This window comes from Hemibagrus wyckioides, linkage group LG23 (assembly GCF_019097595.1).
Source record: "Hemibagrus wyckioides isolate EC202008001 linkage group LG23, SWU_Hwy_1.0, whole genome shotgun sequence".
Lineage (NCBI taxonomy): Eukaryota > Metazoa > Chordata > Actinopteri > Siluriformes > Bagridae > Hemibagrus > Hemibagrus wyckioides.
This window is the reverse complement of record NC_080732.1, coordinates 18,897,218-18,922,767: the sequence shown is the minus strand read 5'-3', so window position 1 is coordinate 18,922,767 and position 25,550 is coordinate 18,897,218. Positions and strand designations below refer to the sequence as shown.

Here is a 25,550-nt window from a genome sequence, read left to right as displayed (position 1 = left end):
TCTATCTATAATTAGGATTTTATTTCAATGCCCATGGTTTAACATTTACAGTGAAAACGACGTTTATATCAAACATTAAAGAGGTCACAATCTCAGTCATGTACATCTATTCACATCAATTACCTCGACTCTCATCAACATCAAGGACAGGAAGTGCAACTAATAAACAATATTACGACAAAAAAATAACGAAAGCTCGCTGGGAATTCCGGGATCTTTTACATCGATCCGCCTTAAATACAAAACTCCGAGTTTTCTAGAGCGACTGAATTTTTTTTCGGTAATTTTGCTGTAAATTATATTTAAATACGTAGCTATAAAAGAGTGCGTGTACAACGTGTAGCCAGAAGTACAACGGAATAACAATTAAAACAGTGATGTCTGACGCGTTGTCGAAGATATTTTACTGTACAATAAACACAAGTCACGAGGAAAAAAAAAAAATACTGACTGCCGCTTTAATACTACGGCGGCTAAATGAAGAATGAAGCAGTCTTTGGTTTATATCACTGCTCGTCCACAGCCGTTAGCGAAGAAGAGAAAACGATAACGATGAAAGAAAAGAGAAAAACACGGGATAAACGTAAAATGAACATCGTTTTAAATCCAGACTGAAAACCGGAACAGTAAAACGTTCAGAACTCTATAAATGTGCGGATTTCATGGATTTAATCCTACGCTTTATTTCAAAACGATATTGTAAGCCATGGCTTCTAAATGATCTTATAGTAAAATATATCACCTTATAAGAGTTTTATTCAGCGTCACAGCTCTGTAGCTTTCCACACAGAACCTCTCCGGTATTCCGTCGTTAATCCGAGTCAATAAAAAGCGACTGGACGCTAGGCTTGTGCGATATAACCGATTAATCGTCTCTACGTCTCTTATTACGCTGCCATGATGTCCAGCGGCATCTGCTCCCGTATATCACGTTATGCCTTTAGCGTTAGAGCTACGCAATTCAATTTAATGAAACGTGCCAAAATAGTCGTCGTTTCCTCTCCATAAAAAGAGGACAGGAAGCAGTATGTAGATTAATATAAATCTGGATTGATCTGTATAGTCATTTTCAACACTGACCCTGCCTGGAAGCCCCGCCCACTAACCCCAGCTCATCTTAAGGCGTCCTCTCTTTCCGTCTCAGGAAATAAAAACTATTTTGAGTTGATCAACATTAAGAAATAAAACAAGTTTTAACGTTTCCTAAAATATCAGTTCATTCTAATTTAAGTTATTATATTAAAAAAAATGATTAAATTATTATTATTTTTTAAAGAATTTCTCAAAGATTTTTGGCTGAAACCCGTTTTTTTTCAGTGGATTTTTTAATAAATATAGTTAATTGATATGAAAGAGGTTTTCGAGAAAGCACTAAGAGCAGTGGCATCAGTGAAACGTTTTTTGGTCGTGTGGAATAAAAGAACAAATTTATAACAGAAAATGATCAAAAACATCCCCGTAAGCCCCGCCTCCAGCTGAGAAGGCGTCTCTTCTGACCACACGGCTAATGATATTACAGCAGGCCGTGTCCACCTCAGACCAGAAATGGTGGAAACATTCGCTCTCCTGTCTTTATTAACGTTTCAAAATGGACATCGCACAAGCCTGGTGGACATAATTTATTAAAACCTGCATAAAACTGATGCTAGTTAAGAATTTTTCCCCGTCATAATAATTTTCGTCCCAGCTCTGACTTTCTAAATTCACAGGAACAAACAAATGAGGTGCTTACTGTAACTGAGCCTGGTCTCCGGGGCGTCCTGTAGTACGATTCTTCCGAGTTTTCATGATTTCTCTATTTTTACAGAACTATTTCCAGATGAAAGATTGATAACTAAAGGTTCCATCGAGCAGCAAGCGGAGGCGCCGACATTTATCGTCCGTCTGCGTACGTGAAGCGGAAATTTTTTTATCTTTGACCTGCGTGTGTGGGAAGAGAGTGACGCTGAGATTCTTTACTGACAAACCAACAACTCAATAATAAAAGCAGAATTTTAAAAAAACAAAAAAAAACATTTCTTTCATAACGTAGACTATTTTTATATAATATATATATATAAGTATATTATATATTTATATAATATACTGATTACTTCATTTGATCTTTTATATCTTTCATTTTTTTTGTTTTTGATTTCTGTAAAGCGTCCTTGTGACGAAACAATAGACATATAAAAAACGTTAAATCCTTTACGCTCAGATCTACAAAAACACAAACACACACGATTAATTTATTATGAATTGCATTACTCTGTAGACCTATTAGAATCTCGTAAAAAATTTGCATAAAATAAGCGTTTTCGCCGCCTGCTGATATATACGCTATCGCTTTTTTTTTTCTAGTAAAATTCTCCCTCACGATGCTAGCACCTCTAGACATGTAAATTGAGTAGCTTTCTCTCTGCAAGTCCGAATAAATCCACCCCCCCCACCCCTGCATTGGACGTTTCTGTAGACCCCTCCTCTATACTGTGGCATTTTAGAATTACTGAAATGGTCAGAATTAAGGTTCGAGGCGTCAGTCTGAGCGACGGCGAGGTGACAGGAGACTGGGCTTCTTTCTGATCAACTGTTTTGGTCTTGGGGACTTCGTGACGTCCATGGCAGACCCCATCTCGGTGTTTTTTTTCCAGACAGATTCGAGTCTCAGGTCACCTACACCGTGGATGCACGAGCCATTTTATGGACTCCGGGGGAATTTTCATAAGTCTAAAATACACACAAAACACACACAGCGGATGAAAAGAAATCAATTCAATAATAATAATAATGATGATAAATAACAATAATGATCCTTTACGGGACGTCAGGAGCTCCCTGTATCGATCACAGGGTGTTCTTTTCATATTTGATAATAAAATAGCAAAGTGTCGTACTTAGGGCGCAGATCATTTGTATACACACTGAGCGATGTCGCACTTCTGCCGCGGTCCGGCTCAGGCTCCGCCCCCTCCCACAGCACGTCCGCACACCCTCACGTCATCGCCCGCACCTGCGCTCTCTTATTTACGTCAGTGCGCTCGCCGTGTGTATATATAGTCCCTGATTTCCCTGGATGCTTTGCAAACTTTGCAAAATTCCGAATTCAGGAAGGTGAAAAGGAAAGGGGGAGGGGCTAAAGGAAGCGTCATGTAATAAATAATTAGAGAAAAAAATATTAATTTCTAATTTGTGTCCAGTGAATTATATTTAATAGAGATCCATAAATAAATAAATAAATAAATACATATTTACCATTTTTATTCATTTTAATTTGATATTTTAGTAGTAGAATTAAATATAAATATCATCTTTTATAAATATATGATAAGGATAATTAATTATACTGTATTAGAGAGAGAGCACGTATTTTAATTCACATAATATTTAATATAATTGTTGTGCATTTTCTGAGTTTCACATCCCATACTGATCACTGTATAGATGATAATAGTGTTGTAGAAAAGTATTGGCACCCCTCCGTTACACACAAACGCCACTGAGATTACATCTGTTCAGCAGAGACGTGTTTCCTCTGATGGACAGGATAAGAGGGGTGCCAATACTTTTACTACACTATACTCTACCTACACACTGGCAGCACATCAGATGGGGTAGAATTTGTTTAATGTACAGAGAGAAAGCGGTTCTGACAGAAACGAGTGTGATGAAATGTAAAAGCCGGGGTTTCGGTCAGATTTTCTGCAGACAAACCAACAGAAAGAACAGGAACAATCTTCTGCTGTTCTGCTGCTGAGAGACGAGTGGAGCTGGAAACAACTGACCGGTACATGACCCACAGCCTGGAAGTGTGACTCAGTGCTGACCGCACCCTTAACTGAGATTAGTGTTCTCTCTCTCTCTCTCCTTCTCTCTCTCTCTATTTCCCATTCTCCCATTCTCTCTCCCTCCCTCTCTCTCTCTCTCTCTCTCTCTCTCTCTCTCCTGTTCTCCCATTCTCTCTCTCTCTTTTCCTCTCTTTCTGACTCTCTCGCTCTCTCTCTTTCCTCTCTCTCGTTTTCCTCTTTTTCTCTTTCACTACTCTCTATCTCTCTCTTTCTCTCTCCCTCCTTTTGCCACCCTCCTTTTGCCACTCTCCTTCCTTCCCTCTCTTATTCTCTCCCTCCATCTTTCTCACTCACTCACTCACTCACTCACTTTTTTTCTCCCTCTCTCTCTCTCTCTCTCTCTTTCACTCACTCTCTATCTCTCTCCTTCTCCCTCCCTCTCTCTATGCCCCTCCATTCTCTAACAGTAGCTCTGACAGTAATGCATTATTTAGATTTTATTTCATAATAGGGGCTTGTAGAGCAAGTGCTAAAACGTGTGTAATAAAAACGTGTGTAATAAAAACGTGTGTAATAAAAACGTGTGTAATAAAAACGTGTGTAATCAGTGACACAGTAATGTTTCCTGTAATGTAACGTGTATGGAAGGAGTCTCCAGTGTCAGCGCTTTGTAACAGTCAGAGGTGAAGATGTAGGTCTTTGGGACAAAAGAGTTTTTTACACTTCTTTGTGGATTCTCATAACATGACCGATTTTGGTGTCTTATTAACTGTTTTATTAAATACAGAGGCTGCTGAGGTAAGGACTAACTCCAACTGTGTATCTCCAGCTGGTGTGTGTGTGTGTACTAGAGGAGGATTGGTGTGTGTGTGTGTGTGTACTAGAGGAGGATTGGTGTGTGTGTGTGTGTGTACTAGAGGAGGATTGGTGTGTGTGTGTGTGTGTACTAGAGGAGGATTGGTGTGTGTGTGTGTGTGTGTGTGCTGGAGGAGGATTGGTGTGTGTGTGTGTGTGTACTAGAGGAGGATTGGTGTGTGTGTGTGTGTGTGTGCTGGAGGAGGATTGGTGTGTGTGTGTGTGTGTGTGTGTGCTGGAGGAGGATTGGTGTGTGTGTGTGTGTGTACTAGAGGAGGATTGGTGTGTGTGTGTGTGTGTGTACTAGAGGAGGATTGGTGTGTGTGTGTGTGTGTACTAGAGGAGGATTGGTGTGTGTGTGTGTGTGTGCTGGAGGAGGATTGGTGTGTGTGTGTGTGTGTGTGCTGGAGGAGGATTGGTGTGTGTGTGTGTGTGTGTGCTGGAGGAGGATTGGTGTGTGTGTGTGTGTGTGCTGGAGGAGGATTGGTGTGTGTGTGTGTGTGTGTGCTGGAGGAGGATTGGTGTGTGTGTGTGTACTAGAGGAGGATTGGTGTGTGTGTGTGTACTAGAGGAGGATTGGTGTGTGCGTGTGTGTGTGTGTGTGTGTGTGCTGGAGGAGGATTGGTGTGTGCGTGTGTGTGTGTGTGTGCTGGAGGAGGATTGGTGTGTGTGCTGGAGGAGGATTGGTGTGTGTGTGTGTGCTGGAGGAGGATTGGTGTGTGTGCTGGAGGAGGATTGGTGTGTGTGTGTGCTGGAGGAGGATTGGTGTGTGTGTGTGTGTGTGTGTGTGTGTGTGTACTAGAGGAGGATTGGTGTGTGTGCTGGAGGAGGATTGGTGTGTGTGTGTGTGTGTACTAGAGGAGGATTGGTGTGTGTGTGTGTGTGTACTAGAGGAGGATTGGTGTGTGTGTGTGTGTACTAGAGGAGGATTGGTGTGTGTGTGTGTGTGTGTACTAGAGGAGGATTGGTGTGTGTGTGTGTGTGCTGGAGGAGGATTGGTGTGTGTGTGTGTGTGCTGGAGGAGGATTGGTGTGTGTGTGTGTGTGTACTAGAGGAGGATTGGTGTGTGTGTGTGTGTGTACTAGAGGAGGATTGGTGTGTGTGTGTGTGTGTACTAGAGGAGGATTGGTGTGTGTGTGTGTGTACTAGAGGAGGATTGGTGTGTGTGTGTGTGTGTGTACTAGAGGAGGATTGGTGTGTGTGTGTGTGTGTACTAGAGGAGGATTGGTGTGTGTGTGTGTACTAGAGGAGGATTGGTGTGTGTGTGTGTGTGTACTAGAGGAGGATTGGTGTGTGTGTGTGTGTGTACTAGAGGAGGATTGGTGTGTGTGTGTGTGTGTACTAGAGGAGGATTGGTGTGTGTGTGTGTGTGTGTGTACTAGAGGAGGATTGGTGTGTGTGTGTGTACTAGAGGAGGATTGGTGTGTGTGCTGGAGGAGGATTGGTGTGTGTGTGTGTGTGTACTAGAGGAGGATTGGTGTGTGTGTGTGTGTGTACTAGAGGAGGATTGGTGTGTGTGTGTGTGTGTGTGCTGGAGGAGGATTGGTGTGTGTGTGTGTGTGTACTAGAGGAGGATTGGTGTGTGTGTGTGTGTGTACTAGAGGAGGATTGGTGTGTGTGTGTGTGTGTGTACTAGAGGAGGATTGGTGTGTGTGTGTGTGTGTGCTGGAGGAGGATTGGTGTGTGTGTGTGTGTGTGCTGGAGGAGGATTGGTGTGTGTGTGTGTGTGTGTGTGTACTAGAGGAGGATTGGTGTGTGTGTGTGTGTGTGCTGGAGGAGGATTGGTGTGTGTGTGTGTGTGTGTGTGTGTGTGCTGGAGGAGGATTGGTGTGTGTGTGTGTGTGTGTGTGTGCTGGAGGAGGATTGGTGTGTGTGTGTGTGTGTGCTGGAGGAGGATTGGTGTGTGTGTGTGTGTGTGTGTACTAGAGGAGGATTGGTGTGTGTGTGTGTGTGTGTGCTGGAGGAGGATTGGTGTGTGTGTGTGTGTGCTGGAGGAGGATTGGTGTGTGTGTGTGTGTGTGCTGGAGGAGGATTGGTGTGTGTGTGTGTATGTGTGTGTGTGTACTAGAGGAGGATTGGTGTGTGCTGGAGGAGGATTGGTGTGTGTGTGTGTGTGTGTGCTGGAGGAGGATTGGTGTGTGTGTGTGTGTGTGTGTACTAGAGGAGGATTGGTGTGTGTGTGTGTGTACTAGAGGAGGATTGGTGTATGTGCTGGAGGAGGATTGGTGTGTGTGTGTGTGTGTGTGTACTAGAGGAGGATTGGTGTGTGTGTGTGTGTGTGTGTGTACTAGAGGAGGATTGGTGTGTGTGTGTGTGTACTAGAGGAGGATTGGTGTATGTGCTGGAGGAGGATTGGTGTGTGTGTGTGTGTGTGTGTGTGTACTAGAGGAGGATTGGTGTGTGTGTGTGTGTGTGTGTACTAGAGGAGGATTGGTGTGTGTGTGTGTGTGTGTGTGTACTAGAGGAGGATTGGTGTGTGTGTGTGTGTGTGTGTACTAGAGGAGGATTGGTGTGTGTGTGTGTGTGTGTGTGTACTAGAGGAGGATTGGTGTGTGTGCTGGAGGAGGATTGGTGTGTGTGTGTGTGTGTGTGTGTGTACTAGAGGAGGATTGGTGTGTGTGCTGGAGGAGGATTGGTGTGTGTGTATGTGTGTGTGTGTGTGTGTGTACTAGAGGAGGATTGGTGTGTGTGCTGGAGGAGGATTGGTGTGTGTGTGTGTGTGTACTAGAGGAGGATTGGTGTGTGTGCTGGAGGAGGATTGGTGTGTGTGTGTGTGTGTGTGTGTGTACTAGAGGAGGATTGGTGTGTGTGCTGGAGGAGGATTGGTGTGTGTGTGTGTGTGTGTGTGTGTACTAGAGGAGGATTGGTGTGTGTGCTGGAGGAGGATTGGTGTGTGTGTGTGTGTGTGTGTGTACTAGAGGAGGATTGGTGTGTGTGCTGGAGGAGGATTGGTGTGTGTGTGTGTGTGTGTGTGTACTAGAGGAGGATTGGTGTGTGTACTAGAGGAGGATTGGTGTGTGTGCTGGAGGAGGATTGGTGTGTGTGTGTGTGTGTGTGTACTAGAGGAGGATTGGTGTGTGTGCTGGAGGCGGATTGGTGTGTGTGTGTGTGTGTGTGTGTGTTCTGGACGTTCTCACCCTCATGGCGCTGGATATCCAGGGCAGGAAGCGGTACACTCGGGTGTAGACGCCGGGTTTCTTTGCCATGGCGCAGCCCGTCCCCCAGCTGACCACGCCCAGCAGCCTGTAGCGGCTTGTCTTAGACAAACAGTCGGCCGCTACAAAGGGACCACCGCTGTCTCCCTGAGGTAAACATGCAAACAAGAAGTTCAGAAACCACCGAGACATCTCTCAGGAGCTTTGTGCTAGGTTAATGATGGATAAATGGCGCCATCTTGTGTTCTGAGGAGCACTCTGGGATATTCTCAGCTACCTGACAGGAATCGGTTCCTCCTTTCTCATAACCGGCACAGAACATGGTGGTGGTGACCTGGTTGTCGTAGTAATCGGGGGCGTTACAGACGGTGTCACTGATTATGGGAATGTGCGCCTCCTGGAGGATCGCCGCCTGCGTGCCTGAGAACAGGAGCGAGAAAACAGGATATAATATAATGGATATAAAGGATAAAGGTTTGTTTAGGACATGAAGATTAGTGGCCAGGAAGAAGAGAGCAGAAAGACCTACGAGTCACAGAACCCTTGTTATTACCATGGCAACTACTTACAACTTAAAGCGGCGGTTTTTCATTTTCACTAACCACTTAAAACTACACATACATCATTTAAGAATAGAAACTTGTCAGAGTGGCTCTGTAAAGACTGGGAGCAGGGCTAATTTCTGGGCCAGAACAATATATAAACAGATACACTATATTGCCAAAAGTTTTGGGACACCCCTCCAGATCATTGAATTCAGGTGTTGTTTTTCAGGGGTTGGACTTGGCCCCTTGGTTCCAGTGAAAGGAACTCTTAATGTTTCAGCTTCACACCAAGACATTTTGAACAATTTCATGCTCTTTGTGGGAACAGTTTGGGGATGACCCCTTCCTGTTCCAACATGACTGCACACCAGTGACCAAAGCAAAGTCCATAAAGACATGGATGAGTGAGTTTGGTGTGGAGGAACTTGACTGGCCTGCACCTCAACCCCATAGAACACCTTTGGGATGAATTAGAGTGGAGACTGCGAGCCAGACCTTCTCATCCAACATCAGTGTCTGACCTCACAAATGCGCTTCTAGAGGAATGGTCAAAAATTCCCATAAACACACTCCTAAACCTTGTGGAAAGCCTTCCCAGAAGAGTTGAAGCTGTTAAAGCTGCAAAGGGCGGGACAACTCCATATTACATTCATGTGCATGTAAAGGCAGACGTCCCAAAACTTTTGGCAGTATAGTGTATCTGAAATGATCTTGGGCTCAGAAGGATCATACACACGAATTACGGTTAGTATTTGAGTATAGGGTCCCATTTTCCGCGAGTGACTTAAAGGAGCTTAAAGGGGCAGTTTGTCATTTTTAAGGGCCTCTAAAATGTCCTGTGGGACAAACTGCAAGTGTCACTTTCAACCTTTTATTACTTCCCCCTAAATGTTATTACTTATGGTAGTTAAAGGCTATTAGGTGGTTAGGTTTGGGGGCGGGGCTAATTTATGGGCAAAAAAACATGTAAACAAGAACAATTTTATACACTTTCTTTAAAAAAGTGAACTGAACCTCTTTGTAAAAGCATACTTTGCATATACCTGCAAATGTTATGGACATTATTTATCCTAATTCAGGGATTGTTTCTACATGCTGTGGTTTGATGCTGCACTGTGTATAACACACGACTGACCGTAATACTCGACGTTTCCCCAGCCCGTCACCGTGCCGATCTGACCGTCCACTAGCCGCTGGCCGTAGGTGGGCAAACAAGCGGGCTGGATGTAGTCTAAAGAGAAAACATGGGATGAAATACATCAATAACTCATTACATATAATGAGGTAATATTTAGACTTTAAAACTAAGCTTAATCACTTCCTTTATATCTAATCAGAATCAAATCTAATCTAAGGAGCAAGCTAGACTAGACCAGTTAGTCCACTGACACAGGTTAAGCCTAAGAACAACCCATTTTTCCATGTGAAATAACTCTAACATAAACCTCTTCACATTTTATACACGAGAAGACTGAGGTGTTGTGTGATACACTGATGTGAAAGAGTCAGGAGGCGAGTCAGGAGCTGTGATTTCACTCCGTTGCGCTAATTAGGTTGGCGTTTTTTTGTGAAGCAGCTCATTAGTGAAACCTGAGGTTCGGGTGGAACAAATAAGTACAGTCTGAGCGGCTCTGGTTCAACAGCTTCAGACAGATCGGCTGATAAACCGGAGATGACCGATAAACTCCGGGCTTTTAATCGATTTTGGCTTTGTAGCTCTGGCCAATGCGTTTTCTGTTATTCGACACAGTTTCTGTTTTCAGGAGTCGCACCGTTTGTACTGAAATCTAACAAACAAACGACTTTCAGCAGGTTTGTTCCTCTGGACAAGAGCGCAGAACCGCTCCGTCACTGCCCCTGAACATTTCATGAATTCCTGCTTCGTGATTCCAGGCTTTTCGGATAGTATCGACTTTTCTTGGGGCCTGAGATCTGCGGGAAACAGGGCGGCTTTGTTCTCCGCACTTCCTGGTAACCTGAAACCGGAGGGAGGAACCAGGACCTGCAGCGTTTCCTCACAAACCTCTAATTTCAGCTTTCTGATCACTCTTTAATTCCCTGAATACTGAAATAAATGTAAAGCTTTTTAAAAAGTTTAAATATTTGGCACAAATTATAATTTTCTAAAAAATATGTCATGTTTTCTTGCACATGTATGTGATATGCACATAAACTTGACATTTTCAAATAAATTTATAATAATAATAATAATAATAATAATAATAATAATAATAATGATTTTAATAATAGGTTATATTAATTAAATATTTAAAATATTTATTAAAATATTTTCAAAAAATTTAAAAAATATTATTATATTTTTTCTAATAGTACAGTATTTTAATAGTATTTTTATAGTTGATTATTTTTCTCTAAAAGCACATCCTGAAGTGATTTATTCCTCTAACACCACAGAACCCCCTCCCCCCACGACAATTATTTTCTCTATATTAAAGAATGACATGTTGTACTTTTTATCCGTTTTCAGTTACCTGTTCATGTTGTGACATAGACAAGTTGTTTATAGCTGCTCTAATCACTTGTTCTCTCATAAAGCCTCTCCCTTTTTAAAATTGTTACGAAAAAAACAAACCCAAACGTTCCTCCTCGTCCTGAAGAGGTTTTTACAAAGCGTTGACGCTGGAGACTCATTCCATCAGTCTGCTTACAGAAAATTCTTCAATCTGCTTAATTATAGTACTATTAATCAGCAGCTTCTCTTCTGACCAATCAGAATCCACAATTCGAGAGCGCTATAATTTCCTATATTTCCAATAATGATCTATAAACTCTGCTTCCTGCTGTTGTAGGGCCGCGTGTGGAGTTTTTGTGTGTGTGGACTCACCGGTGAACTGCAGAGGCTTGGTGAGTGAGAGCACGGCGATATCGCGGCTGTTGTCGTCAATGTTAGCGTCGACGAAGGGCAGGTAGCTGCTGTGATACACCACCGTCTTGACCTCAGCGATCACCACGTTCTTATGGATGGGTGTGTTGTAGATGGAACCCATCAGAACCCTCCACCGGGACACGTGGCGATATCTCCTGATTACACACAAACACAAACATGTAATAAGATCACTCTCTGAGGAAATCATTTATCATGTCCACATCTGGAAAAGATCTTATATTAATTATATTATTATATTAATTATCTCCTGATTGTGAGAAACACTGCAGATATTCCACCACAGCGCTGCAGAATTCTGGATTGTGATTGGTCAAGAGGAGTTTACACTGTATTATATCTTTCCTTTTATTAAAATTTTTTTTTCCATCCTTCCTTCCTTCTTTCATTCCATCCTCTCTTCCTTCCTTCCTTCCTTCCCACCCTCCCTCCCTCCCTCCCTCCTTCCTTCCTTCCTTCCTTCCTTCCTTCCTTTTCCTATTGTATCCATGAAAACTTAGCATGTACGTATGTGTGTGAGACTCACTCAGGGAAGCAGTGTGCAGCACTGACGATCCAGCGGTCTGATATAATGGATCCTCCACACTGATGAACTCCGTCATACTGCAGACTGACCTGCCACGGCCACGAGCCCTGACGCGCATCCACACCTCCTACAATCCGCTCCTCGGGAAGCATACGCCTCCCACAATCTACTCACACATACACACACACACACACACACACACAAGACAAAACACTGCATGGAGACGTTCACTTAGAGCAGTGTGAAGATTCTGCACTCGGAGTCAGATCTTACCTTGACAAAGCACTTGAACAATCTGTCCTTTTTCACATTTACTGAAACACACAAACGATCCATCATCACAAATTCTGAATCAAGTGACTCGAATCATTTCACTTGAAATGATTTCACTTTTAAAATGATTCAAATCTATTTCTCATTCATCTAAAGAATCGATTGCAATCTTGATGACATGAGATCAGGGATCTGGAAGGGGATTTATTCCACATACAGCGGGTTATTATTTAAACTGAATTATAAACGTAATAAAAGGAAAAGAGTCATTTTAAAAAAATCAAAATAAAAAATAAGCTTTAAATGAAAACGTTATTTAGTAGCTAAAAATTTTTGTATCGGTTATAATGTGAAGAAGAGGAGGTTAAAAATCATTTTACTTAACATTAAAAATAAAAAATAAATAAAATAAAATAAAATAAAATAAAATAAAATAAATTAAAATAAAATAAAATAAAATAAAATAAAATAAATCAATAAAAAACTAAAATAAACCAATTAATTAATTAAATAATTTTAAAAATTGCATACAATGTAAATATGTACAAATTCAGGGCAAAAAAAAATTAAACATAATTTGTGATAACTCCTAATGCTGTATTATGATGTCATTGATCAGGATGTTGAGGTTCTGGTCACATGACCCAGCCTCACCACGGGTAGAGCGCGGTGCTGATCTTCTTGCCGTAGGTTAACTCGCTCTCTTTGACGCAGAAGAACTCGTGGCTGCTGCTGCTGCTATCAGGAGCGCACGTGACGGAGAAATTTATCGCCCTGCGAAAGCGACGTACACAAAAAGAAATAAATGAGTTCCATCGCTCTTTCTCTCTGTTCGCTTGGGTAACGTTTTCTCCTCCGGTTACCTGACGAAGCCCATCTCCTCACAGCTGATGGAGGCGAGCAGCTGGTTGGCGCCGGACGAGCAGACGTGTCTCCACCGCCGCTGGGCGGAGTCAAACACCCGCAGTCTCTGGTCCGCCACACTCACCTGCACTGTAGTAAGAAAGAAATGTGTGAAAAATATCAGATCTGCTCACACACACACTTCAGGAATAACACGATGTTCTTATTAAATCTTACCGTCATATAAACCCATGTCTTCTGCTGTCTTTATGTATGTAGCTGCAACACACACACACACACACACACAGAGTCGACATCATCATATCACACCAGCAGCAACATACATTAATATACTGCTCAATTATGTTATAGAATATACAAGCAATTCCTTTGTTGCATCCTTCCTTCGTTTCTTCCTTCTATCCATCCTTGAGTCCTTTACTTCCTCCCTCCCTCCCTCCCTTCCTTCCTAACCTCCCTCCCTTCCTTCCTTCCTTCCTTCCACCCTCCCTCCCTTCCTTCCTTCCTTCCACCCTCCCTCCCTCCCTCCCTCCCTTCCTTCCTTCCACCCTCCCTCCCTTCCTTCGTTCCTTCCTTCCTTCCACCCTCCCTCCATTCCTTCCTACCTTCTATCCTCCATCCCTTCCTTCTTTCATTGCTTTTTTCCTATTCTTTTCCTCTTTATCTCCATACATATTTATTTCTCTCTATCTATCCATCCATGTAATATAGGATGAATGAAGCACTTCAGGATATACTGTTATCAGAAAACTCAGAGACTCAGGTTAGTAACAGTATCTCTGTGTCTTCGCTTTTGTTTTATTAAATCATCACAACACACAGTGTTTAATTTCCTACTTAACCCCTCGTTTCCCAGAGATCCTAGCAGCAGGACTCACCCAGGGCCCAGATCGCCGCTCCCAGTCCGGCCAGGACCATGGCGGTCACACACACAGCCACCACGGCTCGCCACCGGCTACACAGGGCCATCCCTGGTGCTCCTGTCACACACACACACATACACACACACATGAGGCACCTTCAGGATAATCACAATACACTACACACACACAACCTGAGAGACTTTTACCGTCCTAGACGTGTAATCTTTCACATACTACATGATTTTATTTGTTGATGTTGTCGTTAAATCACACGTTACTGATGTTCTTAACACGAGCATGAGAAATGATTTAGCTGAAATGGAGAGCGAGACAAAAAGGAAACACAGCGACGTGTGTGTAGAGGGAGACCAGAGGAGAGCGAGATCAATAGTCCAAAGTCAGCATGTCCGTGGACACAAAGTAAACTGGGGATCTAATACCAGTACCATGATCTACTCCCCTCTCACACACACACACAAACACACACACACACACAGAGCAAGTGTCACACTGTCCCACTAGACGATTCGTCAGATCTGACCATGAGGCAGTGTTCTGTTATATAAAAACACCATGTGCAGCAAGCAAGGAAAAAGTGGTGCTCAATATATACACTATATTGCCAAAAGTTTTGGGACGTCTGCCTTTACATGCACATGAATGTAATATGGAGTTGTCCTGTCCTTTACAGCTATAACAGCTTCAACTCTTCTGGGAAGGCTTTCCACAAGGTTTAGGAGTGTGTTTATGGGAATTTTTGACCATTTCTTTAGATGTGAGGTCAGGCACTGATGTTGGACGAGAAGGTCTGTCTCACAGTCTCCACTCTAATTCATACCAAAGGTGTTCTATGGGGTTGAGGTCAGGACTCTGTGCAGGCCAGTCAAGTTCCTCCACACCAAACTCGCTCATCCATGTATGGACCTTGCTTTGGTCACTGGTGTGCAGTCATGTAGGAACAGGAAGGGGTCATCTCCAAATTGTTCCCACAAAAAAGGATGAAATTTTCCAAAATGTCTTGGTATGAAGCTGAAGCATTAAGAGTTCCTTTCACTGGAACTAAGGGGCCGAGCTCAACCCCTGAAAAACACCACCTGAACTCAATGATTTAGAGGGGTGTCCCAAAACTTCTACTCATGAGTCTCTTTAATAGAAGACCTGCAATCCAGCACAAATCCAGACAAGCCCAGAGAGCTCAGAGTGAGAGATGTCCTCCATTATTATCGTTCCTTTATCACGCTCTCTCTGTGTATCATTTAGTTAATGATGCAGTCTGCACACGCAACATGCTACTTATAAATATAATCTCCAACTCGGCTTAAAAACTGTTACTACATGCTGAATGGAGCATTTTAAATGTTCCTGCTTCATAGCAGAACGATGTGAATGAGATGTTCTCCAGTTATCAGAGCAGGACCTTGGAGAAATAACTCTCTCAGGATACAAAAAATCACTCTCACCATGCTAAAGCCAGCTCTTTACTAATAATCAGTAGGGAACGGGGTTATTTTAGGTCATAACGATGTGTTCTATCTAACACAAGAACGTGACTCATTATTTGAAGTTATATAAAGTTTGTATATTTACCAGTTTCTTCTCTCCACATTGTTTTGCTGAGATATAAATAAAAAGGAAATGAAGCAACACTTCTTGGCCCGTCCCTTGCTGTACTGTGCGAGTCCGAGGCCCGGTCTGACCCATTTCACTACCAAACAAGCAGCACTTTTGTGTCGCACCTAAAAAAAACGTCCCGATGTTGTGATCTGGCACTGCGCTCGGCTCCCCGTTCCCCCACTTCAGACTTCCACACCTGACTGCTTTTTCAATTAAAGGCAAACTCAAGACTCCAGTCAAGTCCAGTACAGACCGATTCAGCGTTAAGCGACATCCTGCGTAGAAATTACTGGAAGAATTCTATGGTATAGTCCATCAGGTGAGTGTGATTGTCTCGTCAGTGGTCACGTCATGTTCACAGAGCAAGCGGAATATGGGAACTTGAGTAATATGAGAAATAAAAACTCGCCTGCATTCGATTCGTGAAAAGATTTTGTCCTTAAAAAATTACAAATGTTAATTTGTTAAAAAAAATCATTAAAAGGTGTTAATCCTTCTCCTTAAATGGCATTTTAAAACAGAATTTTTTTTTTTTTACAAATTTTACATGAAATTATGGTGTTTTAAAAGCAGCAAATGAGTTTAAAAATCCTAATTATATTAAATGAATCAATAAGAATCAACAAGGACTGATTCAGAGTCTGTTGGAGTTGATTCAAATCAAACTGAATCATTTCTTTTTAATTCCCATTTCTCTGATTTTTTTCTCTGATATTTTTATTCCTGTCATATTCTTATATTTATTAGATTTCACTCATGCACTTCACTTGAACTTTTGTTTTATTTTATATATTTAATTAATAATTTCATTAAACATATCATTAGTTACATGCATCAAGTGACTTGAGGGTGATTTAGCCAAAAGATTTATTTCATTTTGTGTTCCATGACCAGAGTAAAAGATAACACTGACACAAATCCTTGGCCTTTGAATATTAAAATATTATTTAAATTACTGTAAAGTTCATTTCAACCACCTGAGTCTTTAAAAACGATCATATTCAATCCTTTTCTTCTTGCTTTCCCCTTTTTTAAACAATTTTTATGGTATTAATTGCATTCTTTTATTTTACATTAAGTGATATTAAATCTTTGAAAAGTGCTATAGAAATAAAATGTAAACTGAAGTGAATAGAACTGAATTTATTCTAATAACACTGAACAACTGAATTGATTTAATAAATATAATGAGTAAAGTCATATTGTGACTCCATAAATCAAATAAAATTGATTCAAACTGAATCAAACCAAATTTAATTAAATAGAATCACACCGGAGTACCCTAAACTGAATCAAGTTGTGGCTCTTGGAATCAAATTGAATTGATTTGAGCTGAATCAAATCAAACTGAATGGAACAGAATCGCACAGTGTCAGTGTCTGAACTGAATCAAATGGAATCAAGCTGTGGCTCTTGGAATCAAATGGAATTCATTTAAACTGATTGAAATGAAATTAAACTGAACTGAGTCAAACAGAATCATAGCTGAAATGAAACTGAATTGATTTAAACTGAATCAAATCAAACTGAATGGAACAGAATCGCAGAGTGTCACACTGAACTGAATCAAAGGAATTCAAACTATGAATGAAATGAAACTATGAATGAATTCAAACTATGAAACAAATTAAATTAAACTGAAATGAATCAAACTGAATCAAATTGAATCGATTTAAACTGAATCAAATCACTCTGAACTGAATCAAAGGAATTCAAACTAAACTGAATCAAAAGGAATCAAGTTGTGGCTCTTGGAATCAAACTGAATCATTAAAACTGAATCAAATCAAACAGAATCTCACTGTGTCACACTGAAGTGAATCAAATTGCCTCAAATTGAATCGAATCAATACAAACTGAATTGTGACATCCCTACAGGTCCCTCTGTACTGTTCAGAGGAGTTCAGTCTGTTGTACACGTGACTCATGCATCTGAGTCCTCAGTGAGTCATGGATCTGAGTCATGAGCGCTGCGTGAGCTCCGTTTCCAGTAAAACATCTTCATGTTATAATGTGGAGGAATTCACTCGTTCCACAGACACACATGGAAAACTGGAGAGTCTCCATGAGACACAAAACATCAGCGATGTGGCATGCGTTATTAATATCCATCACTTCTACCCGAGTGCCTGGGAATGACCACAAACTCCTCTGCGCTAGCGCTAATTCAGTCCCACCGTAACCCTCAGTCATGATGTCACACGCAGGAGATTATTGTGTGTGTGTGTGTGTGTGTGTGTGTGTGCTGAGGTATGCTGTGCAGTACTCTGCAGATTATAGCAGATGATATGGACACACCTTTGTGGTCAGGTTACAGTTCAGAAGGCAGAGCTAAAAAAATATAGTGGCGTTGTAACTGTTTTTTCATTCATCACTGGGTTTCTGCGAAGGTGAGTCCACTCTGATTTAACCAAACACTCAGAGCTGCTCTGATTTAAAGGCTGGAAGAATTTCTGGATGGATTCTGAGTGTTTACAGGATATTTATAAGGTTGTTACTGTGTAAATATTTACATCATTTATTCGTTGTATATCTGTTAGTGCAATCCTTTGACTGTCCTCAGCCAGCCACAGTGCTGCTGACCATGCTGACCTGGTCAGAAGATGTTGATTACTTTCCTCTTACCGCAGCTCTGACAGTCGTGGTCATTACGTGCTTTAATACGTTATCGTTTCTATAGTAACTGCTCGGTCACAGGGACTGGTACAGTGGACATGTCATAGAAACAGATGAGTAATTGTGATTTATGGAAGGAGTCTCCAGTGTCAGAGCTTGGTAACAGTCCGAGGTGAAGCTGGAACAGTTTCCTGATGTCTTGAGAACAGATTTTGTTTCTTGTCAACACAACAAGCTGCATTTTTTTATGTCTTATTAACTTATAAAAAAATAGAGAGGCTGGTAAGGGAAGGCCGTTTATAGCCTCCTACAATGTAGATTTTATTACTTCACCTCCATGCTGGTAGTTTAAACACTGAATTTGGTTTATGATGAATAACAAAGCGTAGACTTTTGATTGTCTTTATATAGAGGACTCATTTGAGTGTAAACTTTTTCGTTTAAATTCGAGATTTTTTTCCACACGAGATGTTTTTCCTCTCATTTTACTGCACCGTCAGTTGAAGGTGTGGAACGCTGTTCTGCAAAATTAGCGCTGATGAATGTGATAACACACACTGACCCGTATGCCTTGGCATTCTCTCAGTGGATAAACAACACAACACAGAGGCTAGGCTTGCAAAAGACCCACACACACACACACACACACACACACACATATACTTCATGAAAGATTTTTTTTTACCATTCTCCTGGATAGACACAATATCCCTTATCTCTCAGTGATGCTCTCTTTACTGTTTGAAAAGCTAAATGTTTCCTTCAGCTGTAAGTTATCAGTACCAGATCCACTCCACAGCTTGCAACAGAATAAACACCGAGAAGCTTTAAGAGCATGCCACGTTTTGTCTTAATGCTGAAAAAATATTAAAAAATTGATAGATCTGCTCTCACTTCAGAACAGATCACAGATCAATAGTTCTAGTCCTGTAAATCTTCCACACATCCACATGTTAAACAAAAGAAAGCACATTCTTCCAAATTCCTGACAACGAGGAAGCAACCAAACTGAATGAAAAAGCTACAGAGTCCCAAAAGGCATGAAAAAACATCTCTGATCGTAAAGTAAAACATTCAAATCCGAGACTTCATGTCCTCTGACATGATCTCAAGTTCAGATTCAATAGCTTCCTGTTTACTGACCGGTGCACACAGAACCGTGGTTTCTCGCTTGCTAAAGCAGTGTCCAGTATGCATCACCTTTATTCATATACATAGACCACCGATCTCATACCGATAGCAGAGAATTCACCTGTATGTTCACGATGGTACCTTATGTTAAGCGTACCATTCTGTTGGTAGGTGAATTTAAAGAATTTAAGGGAAAATTTAGTTTATTATCAGATACTGATATGATACAAGTAACACATACACCGATCAGGCATAACATTATGGCCACTGAGAGGTGAAGTGAATAAGACTGATGATCTCCTCATCATGGCGCCTGTTAGTGGGTGGGATATATTAGGCAGCAAGTCAACATTTTGTCCTCAAAGTTGATGTTAGAAGCAGGAAAAATGGAGAAGCGTAAGGATTTGAGCGAGTTTGACGAAGGGCCAAATTGTGATGGCTAGACCACTGGATCAGAGCATCTCCAAAACTGCAGCTCTTGTGGGGTGTTCCCGGTCTGCAGCGGTCAGTATCTATCAAAAGTGGTCCATGGAAGGAACAGTGGTGAACCGGCGACAGGGATTTAGAGGATCTTAAAGGATCTGCTGCTAACATCTTGGTGCCAGATACCACAGCACACCTTCAGGGATCTAGTGAAGTCCATCATGCCTCGACAGGTCAGGGCAGTTTTGGCAGCAAAAGGGGGACCGACACAATATTAGGCGGGTGGTCATAATGTTATGCTTGGTCAATGTATATTTAAAATGAAATTGGATCTGGTATTATTCAGAGGACCGGTCCAAATGCGAGTGCAGACTTCATTTCGGCCCACTGGTCATAGTTTGGAGACCCCTGCCATAAACAATGGGAATGAGTAATGTTCCTCTTCAACAGTATACAGCTGCGAATCATCATCAGGTGTTATTTCAGTCCTTGGTCCATCATTTAAGGCAAAAAGTCTCAACATATTTTACTTGTTTCATGTGGACAAACAAGCCAGTGTTGACCTTTGACCTTGTTACAGTACTAATAACTAGCTATTACACCGAGTTTGAACAAAACATGTCTAATCCACTTCACTCATTAATGTTTAACAGACATCTGGTTCCATGTCTGCTGACAAAATAACAGAGAAAAGGCCCAAAACCCTGTGTGTGTGTGTGTGTGTGTGTGTGTGTGTGTGTGTGTTCTGGAACTCACCGATCTTTTTCTCTGTCATCTCCCTTTCGGAAAGAAAAAGCGGAGAAAAGGGAAAGGAAACCACGACGATGCGGGTCGCCCCCAAAAATCTCCCCTCTCTAACTCAGTTCACCTGCAAATAAGCGATAAATCATCATTTCCTTCATATTATCAGATATTTATTCATCAGATAAATCAATCTCCAGCAGCTAAAAACGGGTTAAGCAAGTTAAATAAACCAAAGGGCAAACCGAGTTACAGATTCAAGAGAACGGGCCAAAGATTTGCGACATTTATTAGGATTTAGGGGGAAATGTCACAAAACCATTTAAACATTTAAATCCATCATATCTGAATTTTTAGAACAGTGTTTTGTTTATGTTATTAGCCTAGCAACTGATAGCAATCTTCACCAAAGTGTCAGAACCCAAACATTTTCAACAGAAATGACTGATTTCATAAGTCGCATCGTTTTAATGATGAGCCGCTAAAACGTGCGGCTTTTCCTTTTTCTTCCTTTCCCCCCCTTCTTTTCCTCTTTTTATCCTCTGGCTTTGTACTGGAATAATAGCTCTCACCTTTTTCCTCGCAGCAGGTGTCTTTCTGTACGAAGTCCTGAAGAAATAAGCAAAGAAACTAAAGTGAGATTTTCCTCACCGCGTCCACGCTGACATTTAGCTCCGTCCCCAGAGTCGCACCGCTTTTATTTTTAAGGTAAAAAGGAGCTTTTTCTTGGACAAACGGGACAGAAGTTGTTCCTCTCGCACTCCCCTTTCTCTCTCTCTCTCTCTCTCTCTCCTTCCGGTCAGTGGAAGCCGTCCCCGGGGGCCAGGTGTGCTATAAAGGGGAGGGGGGGGGGGGGTCGGGGGCTCAGGTGCTGGCGTCTGAAACCACAGGCTATTGTACTAAACAGTGCCTAAAAACACTTGTAAGTACGCACTATCTAAGTACAGTTGAACAATTTGTGACGTAGCACATACAGTACAGGGGGTCTGCAATGGCCACGCCCCAGACCGCATACCTTTCTACGCACGAGACTTCTATACAGTTCTATATATGGGACATACTATTGGCGTGTTTTAATCGTATGTCTTTTAGGAAAATAACAAACGTTTCCACTCTGTTGCCATGCTATAGCTGATTATTTTCCCATTACAGCACATCCTGTAGCGTTTAATTCGACTTTTACCCCAGAAGCTAACCAAATACAGCTGTTTGTTTGTCTGTTTGTTTGTTTGTTTTTAATGAGACATACATTTGACCCATTTCTAGTTACATATCATGTTGAAGAACATCCAGTTAGTCAGACCTTGTGTTCTGACCAGCAGACCTTTCCCCTCACCATCCTCTCTCAGTTCCGTACCTCAGTAAAGAGTTTACGGAACAGACCATAATGATATGGACTGTAACCATGGAAACATGTACAGTCACAGAAGTGCGCGGAAAGATGACTAGTAAGAGTAATGTTGATTTCCTCTAACAACCACACACACACGCACACACACACAGACACACACACACACACAGACACACACACATGTATAAAAGGAAGTAAAATGGTACAAATGCAAGATTTTGGAGCGTGTTCCTCTTCTCTCCAGATTTGTGCAAGAACAAGATGAATAAGAAGTGCAAGCGTTATGGTCAGAACGGACAGCTGTGGACATCTCTGATTGTTTCAGGTGAGTTATTTAACTGATCCAATCGTTGATCATTTTATTTTCATGATTCTGAATGTAGAAAAATAAACAATTCCAATTCATTATCAGTTAGGGTTAGAATAGATGACTGTGTAATCAAGCAGAATTTGATTTCAGTTATTTGGATAGAGAGAGAGTAAGACTGACTGCTCTGGAGCTTTAAAGTGATAACAGTGATGTAATGGCTTGTTATGAAATGATGAAATGTCTCTGTATGTCCACGATCTTCCTGCTCCTGTAGCATTACTGCCTGGAGTGGTTCTGGCCGGTGACTGGATGGTCCATGTTCCCGTAAACCCCATCCTGGCCCCTCGTGGTTCCTCAGTGACGCTGCCTTGCACTTACGACTTCCCCGATGAGTCCGGGTCGTGGCACGTCCAGTCTGAGATGTGGTGTCTGAACGAGAGTCAGTGCATCACAACCGACTACGTGTACCACAGTGCAGGCATCTTCCCTGCACCTGCCTACCAGGGCCGGGTCCGGTACCTGGGCTCGCTTGGCTCCAAAAACTGTTCTCTCCGGATAAACAACCTGAGGATGACGGACAGTGGCGTGTACGTGTTCCGCTTCATCACCGACCATCCCGTGAACAAACTGCCGAGGCAGAGGGGCGTCACCCTGCAGGTGACAGGTCAGGAAACATCACGCCACTGAGATGTGATTTTAACCATTTACATTTAAGCTCAATGTACATTTTTGGTGTAGGTTAAACAAATATTTATGCTTCATTTATCTTTAATTAAAGACATTATTAATTTATATTTATATTAAAATATTTGGCTCCATTTTAAGATTGAAAATATTTTAAAATGTAATTCTAATTTTTTTTAAATATATTTTATTTATTCATTTATTTTATTTAAATTTGTTAAACATTTTCAGCCATTTTGTGTACATTCACAAAGTCAAGAGAAAAAGCATAGATTATATATTTTTTAACACATTTTATAGTCAATTTTATATTTTATATACGCAGAATTTTACACATTTTAAATGTCTTTGCTAAAAAGTGCTTGGCCCCCGTAACTGCTGCTTGGAGCTATTTTCTATATTACAATTTCATTTCATTTTATTGTCTGTACCGCTTATCTGATCTATCATCGGGTCACGGGGAGCCTGTGCCTGCCTGAGCCTGTGTCCTGCCTTGATCTCAGGCATCAAGACAGGACACACCCTGGATGGAGTGCCAACCCATCACAGGGGGCACACACACACACACACACTATTCACTTACACAATCACACACTACGGGCAATTTAAAGACTCCAATCAGCCTAGAAGCATGTCTTTGGACTGTGGGAGGAAACCGGAGCACCCGGAGGAAACCCACCATGCATGGGGAGAACATGCAAACTCCACACACACACACACACACAGTGAGTGGGACTTGAACCCAGGACTCTGGAGGTGTGAGGCGAACGTGCTAACCACTAGCTTTATTTGTTTGTACTTGTAAGATTTAATTTTATTTCTTATCATAACAATAATGTTGTGCATTTTTAAGCATTTTCTGCACATTCTGGCTCAGCATCACTCCTACCCCTAACCCCAACACCTTAAACAACTATGTTCTGCATCTGTGCTTGTTGTTGTTGATCTTTCGGCTGCTCCCTGCGTGTGAGGGGTCGCTACAGCAGACCAACCGGTCCGCACAACAACTTGGCACAGGTTTTATGACGCAACCCTCCCATTTTTAAAAATCATACGCTGATTCTGATTTATTTCATATTTTTATGAAATACACCACATATACATTTTGGCTGATCCTTTGCTGAGACTCGACACTTCCTTCCTTCTCTCTGTCACAATGCGCCATTACTCAAGAATGAAAGTTGAAGCTTAAAGGTCAGACATTTCCTCAAAGGAACCCAACATTTATGATCTATTTCTGATCTAAAAGCGGAAGAGGAAGTTGCTGAAAAGTGACCAGTCTAACAAAAACCCATAATTCTGTTCCTATAGGGTTCTGTGCACATACACATGGGTCTACATGGAACCCCGTCTTCTGGGTCTGGTTCTGCTCAGAAAACCGCTCAAGGTTTTTTTTTTTTATTTAATCAGATCCCCCAGTGAACACGTCAGTGAAGGTCACCAGTCCAGGCCAGATCGTCCAGGGGACGTCGCTCACCCTGTCCTGTTCCAGCTTCACCTCCTCACAGCTGACCAACTTCACATGGTTCCAGATTAATAAAACCACGACTTTCAGAGGCACGGGTCAGAAGCTGACCATAGAGCATGTCAGATCTACAGACAGCGGGATGTACACATGTAAAGCCCAAAACATCTGGGGCTCCCAGAATGCTAGCATCGTACTCACCATCCGGGAAGGTAAATATACAACAACTCCATACAGCTTCATACAGCTTTTTAATGTTCTTTAAGGAATAAAGCACTCCATGTCAGGCTTATACAAAAAATAATCAACATGAGAAAGATATCCTCTCACACAACACTATACTTTTTATCCCTCCTGGTGGTCCAGCAGCAGGATCACGCGCTCTCATTGCCGCGCCCCGGGTTCGATTCCCAATGCGAGGCGCTAACTCAGCCACTGAAGGGTTAACTCTCAGTGCCGGTCCCAAGCCCGGGTTAAATGGGAGGGTTGTGTCAGGAAGGGCATCCGGCGTAAAACCTGTGCCAAATCAAAACATGCGGACCAAATGATCCGCTCTGGCGACCCCCAAACAAGGAGCAGCCGAAAACAAAAACAACAACATGCACAGTTTATCCATTTATAGTTACAGGAAACGTCTCACAGATGTTATACCAGCTCCAAGCAAACATCCAGACGAATCCAGACACGATCTGAATTCAGTCATATTACACTCATTGTTTATTAACTGAAGAACTCTCTCTCTCTCTTTGTGTGTGTGTGTCGAAGAAGAAAGAAGCAGCTCTACCTCCATTGCTGCTGTCGTGGTTGGGATTATCCTCGTGCTGGCAGTTATAGCCAGCATTGTTGTCTGTACTAAAAGGTGATCTGCTTTACTTCATATCCACACAAACATCACAGATATCGATATATAGATAACTTAACTCTAATACATCCATTTTCTTTCAGACACTCTGCCTCAAAAACTCTTCAGACAGTGCTTAACGATGACGACAACCTCTGATTACCTTCAGATAAACAGCAGGAGGAGGGAAACGATGCTATCTTTCTGTGTTCAGCTCATATTTATTGAATAATCTCCGGTTACACTTCATGTTATTATAGAAGATTCAGTAGGGTCCTACAGGCTGGATCGGTGCGAACAAGTCATGATGTAATAATGATGTGTTGTGAATTATATATGTGCTGTTTTTCTATTTTATTAAAATAATGTTAATTCAATTTAATAGTGTGACCGATTCCAACATGCTTAGAGTCCAGGTTCTCACACTGTCCATGTCTCACACATGTCTATAAAGATCATGAATAAAGTATTTCAACCTGAAAAGCTCTGTATGTACAGTACATCACTGCAATAAGTCAAAAGAACCAAAAACTCAAAGGTCAGAGCCAGGAAACCTGCAAAGAACTACACTACCCATCAGCCCCGGCACACCACCTCACATTACACCGGCTTCCTGCTGCC

The 25,550-nt window shown here is 41.9% G+C and overlaps 2 protein-coding genes across 5 annotated transcripts; one reads left to right on the top strand and one right to left on the bottom strand.

The window, feature by feature from the left end:
- hpn (hepsin) lies at window positions 1–21,064 on the bottom strand. Of its 2 annotated transcripts, XR_009203311.1 has the most exons (14): window positions 20,851–21,064; window positions 20,294–20,405; window positions 13,769–13,870; window positions 13,107–13,148; window positions 12,890–13,019; window positions 12,681–12,800; window positions 12,027–12,067; window positions 11,754–11,919; window positions 11,168–11,364; window positions 9,458–9,553; window positions 8,055–8,197; window positions 7,760–7,924; window positions 2,877–3,115; window positions 1–2,709 (listed from the first exon to the last, which is right to left on the bottom strand). XR_009203311.1 is itself a non-coding variant. In XM_058376545.1 (13 exons), exons 2-13 carry the CDS (start codon window positions 20,310–20,312, stop codon window positions 2,656–2,658), a joined length of 1,275 nt encoding a protein of 424 aa, XP_058232528.1. In that variant the 5' UTR covers window positions 20,313–20,405; window positions 20,851–21,064; the 3' UTR covers window positions 1–2,655. The 2 variants fall into 2 exon arrangements, 1 of the variants encoding a protein (XP_058232528.1); XM_058376545.1 differs by lacking the exon at window positions 2,877–3,115.
- On the top strand, window positions 17,614–25,412 carry LOC131344335 (CD48 antigen). 3 transcript variants are annotated; one of them, XM_058376549.1, is made up of 6 exons: window positions 17,614–17,757; window positions 21,874–21,954; window positions 22,214–22,603; window positions 24,034–24,300; window positions 24,854–24,947; window positions 25,034–25,412. In XM_058376549.1, exons 2-6 carry the CDS (start codon window positions 21,891–21,893, stop codon window positions 25,086–25,088), a joined length of 870 nt encoding a protein of 289 aa, XP_058232532.1. In that variant the 5' UTR covers window positions 17,614–17,757; window positions 21,874–21,890; the 3' UTR covers window positions 25,089–25,412. The 3 variants fall into 3 exon arrangements, with proteins under 3 accessions (XP_058232532.1, XP_058232531.1, XP_058232530.1); XM_058376548.1 differs by lacking the exon at window positions 17,614–17,757 and adding an exon at window positions 21,705–21,726 and having other exon boundaries at window positions 24,857–24,947; XM_058376547.1 differs by lacking the exon at window positions 17,614–17,757 and adding an exon at window positions 21,705–21,726.
- Window positions 25,413–25,550: the final 138 nt, after the last annotated feature.

What these genes read in the sequence shown, in the direction of transcription:
- hpn (XM_058376545.1), bottom strand. An exon ending in GAGGAGATGGGCTTCGTCAG is followed by an intron (nt 12,801 to 12,889) that starts GTAACCGGAGGA and finishes TCGCTTTCGCAG; the next exon opens with GGCGATAAATTTCTCCGTCA. An exon ending in TGTTCAAGTGCTTTGTCAAG is followed by an intron (nt 11,920 to 12,026) that starts GTAAGATCTGAC and finishes ATGTGTGAGTAG; the next exon opens with ATTGTGGGAGGCGTATGCTT.
- LOC131344335 (XM_058376547.1), top strand. An exon ending in GACATCTCTGATTGTTTCAG is followed by an intron (nt 21,955 to 22,213) that starts GTGAGTTATTTA and finishes CTGCTCCTGTAG; the next exon opens with CATTACTGCCTGGAGTGGTT. An exon ending in CGTCACCCTGCAGGTGACAG is followed by an intron (nt 22,604 to 24,033) that starts GTCAGGAAACAT and finishes TTATTTAATCAG; the next exon opens with ATCCCCCAGTGAACACGTCA.